General features: G+C 42.2%; 2 protein-coding genes across 7 annotated transcripts in view; both read right to left on the reverse strand.

The window, feature by feature from the left end:
• Positions 1–565, reverse strand: part of ppfibp1b (PPFIA binding protein 1b) — a 30,244-nt gene extending 29,679 nt beyond the window's left edge. For 2 of the 6 annotated variants that reach the window (XM_077596780.1, XM_077596778.1), the window contains exon 1: positions 348–565. The gene's annotated coding sequence lies outside the window, so the exon portion shown is untranslated. The remainder of the gene's footprint in view (positions 1–347) is intronic. The other 4 variants (XM_077596782.1, XM_077596779.1, XM_077596783.1 and 1 more) reach the window with 3 other exon arrangements.
• Positions 566–2,737: 2,172 nt separating this feature from the next.
• Positions 2,738–6,373, reverse strand: LOC144071145 (guanylyl cyclase inhibitory protein). Its single transcript, XM_077596000.1, has 5 exons — positions 6,207–6,373; positions 4,614–4,746; positions 4,396–4,545; positions 4,193–4,298; positions 2,738–3,645 (listed from the first exon to the last, which is right to left on the reverse strand). Exons 1-5 carry the CDS (start codon positions 6,275–6,277, stop codon positions 3,509–3,511), a joined length of 597 nt encoding a protein of 198 aa, XP_077452126.1. The 5' UTR covers positions 6,278–6,373; the 3' UTR covers positions 2,738–3,508.
• Between the last annotated feature and the right edge of the window lie 31 nt (positions 6,374–6,404).

The raw sequence follows: 6,404 nt of genomic DNA on the forward strand, positions 1-6,404 counted from the left end.
GAATTACTTTTAATATATAAATGTGATAGGCACAGACTCATTCAGTTAAGTTTGACATGTAAATCCTGCAATTGAAGGAGCATCGTTCAATTGATCAACCTTCATAAGAGGTATACATTGGGTTCATTAAACTATTTCGGAGCGCTTAAGTCACCAACCAACGTTGTTAGTATGTTTGTTTCGTGGATAGTTGTGGAAAAACAAACATTCCAGCGGTGCTACACAGTGGAAACGTGGATAATAGCGTCGAGAGCGAATTGGTTCCACTCACACGAAATGCGCAGATTTGGTTAAAACACTGAAGTTTATTCGGATATCTTAAATCACTGCCGAGAAAGGCGACTTACCCAAACTTTGGGACAAGTATTTCACCGTTCGCGTTGGATGAAAAGCTTCGTTATGTTCCCAAAGTGTCGAGTGACTGGTCCGTAAACTTCTCCGTGTCCACCCGTGTAGCCGTGGGTCCACATCGCCGCTACGCCATGATGTTCCCGTCACAAGACGGCTGGAAACGCGGTGACGCCACGGTCGGAGAATCCCACCCTCCTCTCGCCAGGGTTGCTGTTGCCTTCGCGTACCGCAGGCAAAGTCGGAAACATGCCATTCGATACGCCAACATGTTCAAAATGTACAGTTCAATCCCCTACTCACGAACATTCAAGTTACGAATAACGGTACATACGAACATGTCTGCGCATATGGCATATTTCTAAAAATGTTCGGAAAGAGATGCTGTAAATTAGATTTTGTATTGCGCGCCTTTTTCAGAGTAGTGCTTCTTTCCGCCGCTAATACCGATGCTTGGCGCTGTGACAGCTCAGCTCACCCAGCATCCACCTTCCTCTGCCCAGTTCGTTGCATTGCGGAAGTGCGTGAACGTATCTCCAGTGCGCAAAGAACTTTTTTTTCATTTTGATCATTAAATATCTAGTGCATCCATTATTCAATATGGTTGGTGAAAAGCAAAAGGCTGCTAGTGAGACTGGTAGTGCAAAGAAGAGGCAAGCCATTTCATTTGAAACGAAAGTGGCAATAATAAAGAAGCTTGATGCGGGTGAGAAAATGGTGAGCGTTGCACGTGCATACAACTTGAATCGTTCGACCGTCGGTACCATTTATAAACAGAAAGATCGTATAATGGAACACGTGAAAGTTGCAGTGCAGATGCAATCGACAATCATTAGTAAAAGAAGAGGGAAAATCATAGAAGAGATGGAGAAACTTCTCACCATTTGGCTCGAGGATCAGCAGCAGTGGCATATTCCTCTGAGCCTTATGCTCATTCAGGAGAAGGCCAAATCTATCTTTGAGGATGTCAAGGCTAAGGCTGGGGAAAGCGCTGCCGAAGAAACGTTTTCTGCCAGCCACGGGTGGTTTTCCCGTTTCAAGAAGAGGGCTAATCTCCACCATGGGTCCATGTCCGGAGAGGCAGCATCTGTGGACAAAGAGGCTGCCGAGCGATTCCCCCAAGTGTTGAAGGAGATCATTGAGGAGGGTGGCTATTCAGCTAAGCAGATCTTCAATGTCGACAAAACAGGTCTTTTTTGGAAGAAAATGCCAGAGAAGACCTACATTAGCCGTGAGGAGAAGACGATGCCCGGATATAAAGTGGCTAAAGACCGCCTAACCTTAATGCTTGGGGCGAATGCTGAAGGGAGCTACAAGCTGAAGCCGCTGCTAGTTTATCGGGCAGCTAACCCTCGCGCCCTGAAGAACGTGACGAAAAGCTCTCTCCCCGTTATCTGGATGTCAAACATGAAGGCATGGGTGACACTCGCTGTATTTGAGGACTGGTTCTTCCACCATTTCATCCCAGAAGTGAAGTTGTATTGCAGGGAAAATGGAATTCCATTCAAGATCCTGCTGGTGCTGGACAATGCCCCTGGCCACCCCCCGCACTTGGATGATTTTCATCCTGATGTCAAAGTTGTGTACCTGCCGCCAAATACAACTTCACTTCTGCAGCCGATGGAGCAGGGCGTTATCGCCAATTTCAAGAAATATTACACCCGACGGACGTACAGGATGGCCTTGAAAGCAATGGATTCTGACCCCGAGATGACCTTACGGAGCTACTGGAAGTCCTATAACATCTTTAACTGCGTAAAAAACATTGATGCATCATGGCGTGAGGTTACCGAGGTCAACCTCAACGCCGTGTGGAGGCCTCTATGCCCTCAGTTCGTCAACGACTTCCGTGGCTTTGATCAGGAGGGCATCAATAAAGAAATTCTCAGCACTCTTGTCGGCCTAAGTGACAAACTCGAGCTTGACCTGCAGGAGGAGGACTTCGAGGAATTGCTTGAGTCCCTTGGGGAGGAATTGAGGAACCAAGACCTCATGGAGTTGGAGGCTCAGCAACGTGTCGAGGAGGAGGAGGAAACGCCTGTCCCCATGAAGAAATTCGAGACGAAACTCTTGGCCGAGGGGTTTTCGCTCATAGATAAAGCCATCGCACTCTTTGAGCAGCAAGACCCAAATATTGAACGTTGCTCAAAGGTTGCAAATCAATTGAATGATGCCATACAGTGCTACCTCATCATTCATGATGAAAAAAAGAAGAAAACTGTGCGATTGTCGTACAAAAATGACCTATAATTAAATAAATGTTAATTTTGATTGAAAGAATCATTTAATTTGAGTATAATTCCATACAGTTGCAGCAATCATAACAATGGAATTGAATGTTTTTATTTTAGATTAAACTTTATTCATACAAGTGTAATGAGATTTAAAGTGTCACCATGAAGTACACAAATAACAACAAACAAATATATAATAATAAATACATAATCAATAAATAATTAGGTGGCCCAGCTGCTCGAGTGGTTAGCACAGGGTTGGGCAAACTATTCCAGAAAGGGCCACAGTGGGTGCGGGTTTTCATCTACAACCCATAAAGAGGACACATTTTTACCAATCTGGTGTCCTATAAGTGCAATCAGTGGATTGCAGTCAGGTGCTTCTTGTTTTCTGCAGAAATCTAATTGGTCAAAGTGTCTGTGCTGGATCAGTTGGAACAAAGACCTGCACCCACAGCCGCCCTGCGAGGACCGGTTTGCCCACCCCTGGTTTAGCATGTTGGACTCACAGCTCTGGGGTCCTGGGTTCAAATCCAGGTCGGTCCACCTGTGTGGAGTTTGCATGTTCTCCCCGGGCCTGCGTGGGTTTTCTCCAGGTACACCGGTTTCCTCCCACATTCCAAAGACATGCATGACAGGCTGATTGGACACTCTAAATTGCCCCTAGGTATGAGTGTGAGCGTGAATAGTTGTTTGTCTCCTGGTGCCCTGCGATTGGCTGGCCACCAATTCAGGGTCTCCCCTGCCTCTGGCCCGAAGTCAGCTGGGATAGGCTCCAGCACCCCCCCCTGCAACCCTAGTGAGGATAAAGCGGTTCAGAAAATGATATGAGATGAGGTGGGACAATTTAACTGCGTCTACTCTACTTATAACCTTTCTGATGAGTTCCAATCCAAAAGTGTTGAATGGACAAAGACAATAGGACATCAACCATGGAGTCCCATTGCCCAGTTCCTCTTCAGGGTCGTGTCCACCCTAGCTGTGCAGGGATCACATCCCAGCATCGTTCTCATCCAGTCATCATCTAATGCTCCCTCTATGAACTCCTCCACACTAATGCCAGCTTCAGACATAATGAAACAATAGAAAAACATAAATATAAATAGGGTCTGTTTCTACATGTGCTCTCTACACTATGTTATGATTTAGATGTTATATTACATGTTTGGTCATTTGTCAAAACTACACTTTGACTTTTAAAACAGCTAGGTTATGGTTAAAAGAAAACAATCCGGGTTTGCTAATAAATTGTCCTTTGTCTTTTAACTACTGTATTTCTTTACCTTGATGAACAAAACACCAACTTGATCAAAAATAATATGGACAACATGGTTAAAAAAACATGGACAACAAAAAAATGCATCTTAAAAAAAAATCTAAATGACCGTCCTCCGCCAATGTTTTACATTATTATTTAGATGCAAATATACAACAGCATATTTTCATGCAAAAACACCAAATTGTTTCTAGTTTAGATTTTGAAGAGAATTTGAAAAGTCTACACTCACTGGTCTTTGTGATACAATAGAAAAATGAGATTTTTTTTAATATTACAAAAAATATATACATATGTGAATTGTGATGGGTAGAAATAAAGTGCAATTTCTCACCATTGTTATCTTTGTCCAATCTCAAAAATATCTTGTCAGTACATTCCTCAGGTGTCAAGGGATTTGGTTCAGTTAAACCTGCTGCTTCGTTCATCTTAAAAACAGCCTGTGAACACGGGGAAAAACCACGTGAGGTGTGATGTTAGGAAATACATACGTACTTGTCAAACATAAAATGAAATCCCCCACAACCAAATAGACACCTGCATAATGCCGAGCATCTCCTCCCTTATGATGGCACCATCTCCATCTTTATCGAAGAGCTTAAAGGACCAGCGTAGCCTTTCCACTGCTGAACCTTCAATAAGCATGCTGATGGCCATGACATACTCCCTAAAATCTACCACTCCATCCTGGAACAACAGGGTGCCTTTTTAGAATTTCTTTTCTTTGTGCAAACAGTTCTCTTTGATTGTCTTACCTCGTTATTATCCAGCGTGCGGAATATCTCTTCTGCATAATCAGCAGATTCCTTGCCCACTGTTACATGACAGAAATGTCTTTGAAACTCATGAAGAGTAATGAGTCCACTTGGGCATCTGTTGATGAACATTCTGCCACAAGACCAGAGAAGGAAGATATATATATAGTACATTAAATGATATGAATCTTTTAACAATAAATCACAACAATCCTGTTCTTTTAATTGGGTGTAATGCAAATGTATATAAAACAGTCATTTTAGGAATACAGTGGTACCTTGACATAGGAGTGCCGACATACGAGCAATTTGAGATACGAGTAAAATTTTGAGCAAATATTTATCTTGAGGTACGAGACAAATTTTGATATACGAGCAGACAGCGGACACGAGAGGCTGCTCATAAGAACATCATGGGCACCTGTCTCTCCCCGCAACTCCCTCGTGTAATGTCTCTATGAGCACTGGGCGGAGCGTTGCATTTCACCAGTGTTTTTTTTCCCCGTTAGTCAATGCGTATCGCTAATACGAGAGTTACGAGAGTATATACTACTTCTCGTTGTTAAGTGGTCGTGCATTATCCTAATGTGAGGACATTTGTGTGCATCATTTTGGGAATATTTTTAAGGGAGGACAAAAGCAAACAACCCTCGATAGGTTGCATCTGAAAGTCAGGGTGGAGGCGGGGCTAGGAAGAGCGGGAGAAGAAATGTATCAAACTTTAAAACAAAATTAGAATTAAGTTTAGTGTTAGATTAAACTTATTTTTGAGTGTCTGCATCGTAATCCAAGTTCATTTAAATTTGTTTGTTATGTTACGAGTGCGTTGCCGTGCAAAAAGTGCCCCCCCCCCCCCGAAATACGTCTAATTTTAGTTCTATTAAACATTTTAGTACTGTTAAACCACTAGTTATTTGTTACTTTGTTAATAGAAGGCAAATTTGAACAAATAAAAATGTTTTTCCAATCCATTATCCTGTTTTTGGATTTTTTTCAGAGGGTTGGAACAAATTAATTTGTTTTTAGGTCATTTCTATGGGAAACGTTCATTTGAGTTACGAGGAAATCGACATACGAGCTCAGTCCCGGAACGCATTAAGCTCGTATCTCGAGGTACCACTGTAGTATACGGTATGTAGTAATAATAGGGGTGATCCCATTTCGCATGTTTTTCGATTATCGTGGCCAAGTCTGGTTTACATTATCCGCGAAAAATGAGGGATTTGTGTACCATGTCCAAAGTCGACATATGGAGATTACATGTAATATAAGACTTAATAGACACAATAGAGATGGTTCTGTGATAATTAATTTAAAAAATGATGACACTTTTTTTCACAGCATTCCTATTTCTAATTTTATTTTCAATAAAAGTAGATTTAGCGTTGATACAGCGGATTTTAGTCGTTATGGAAGGATGTTACATAAAATAGTTATTCTGTTGTAAAATAAGGGAAGGCAGAAAGGCCCCCAGTGTTGCTTTTGGTGGTTGCGCACAGAAACATACATGAATTTATACCTTTCTTGTAATCAAGTTTGTGGCAAAAATTGATTAGAGAATCTCTTAAATATTTAAAAGCACAAACACAATACCTGAACCATTCGTAGAGCTCTGTAATATAATGTTCTTCTTTCCAACGAGATGTACCCGCAGCCTGGCCCATTCTGCGGATCTGTCTTGAGTTGAGCCCTCACTTATACGCAACAATCAAATCCCTGCTTAGAACACTGTCCTACTACAGTGGGGTGTGAAAATGACTGAAAGCTAATCACCTGAGTGGGTGTAGTAGC

The sequence above is a fragment of the Stigmatopora argus genome, chromosome 3 (assembly GCF_051989625.1).
Source record: "Stigmatopora argus isolate UIUO_Sarg chromosome 3, RoL_Sarg_1.0, whole genome shotgun sequence".
In the NCBI taxonomy this organism is placed as follows: domain Eukaryota; kingdom Metazoa; phylum Chordata; class Actinopteri; order Syngnathiformes; family Syngnathidae; genus Stigmatopora; species Stigmatopora argus.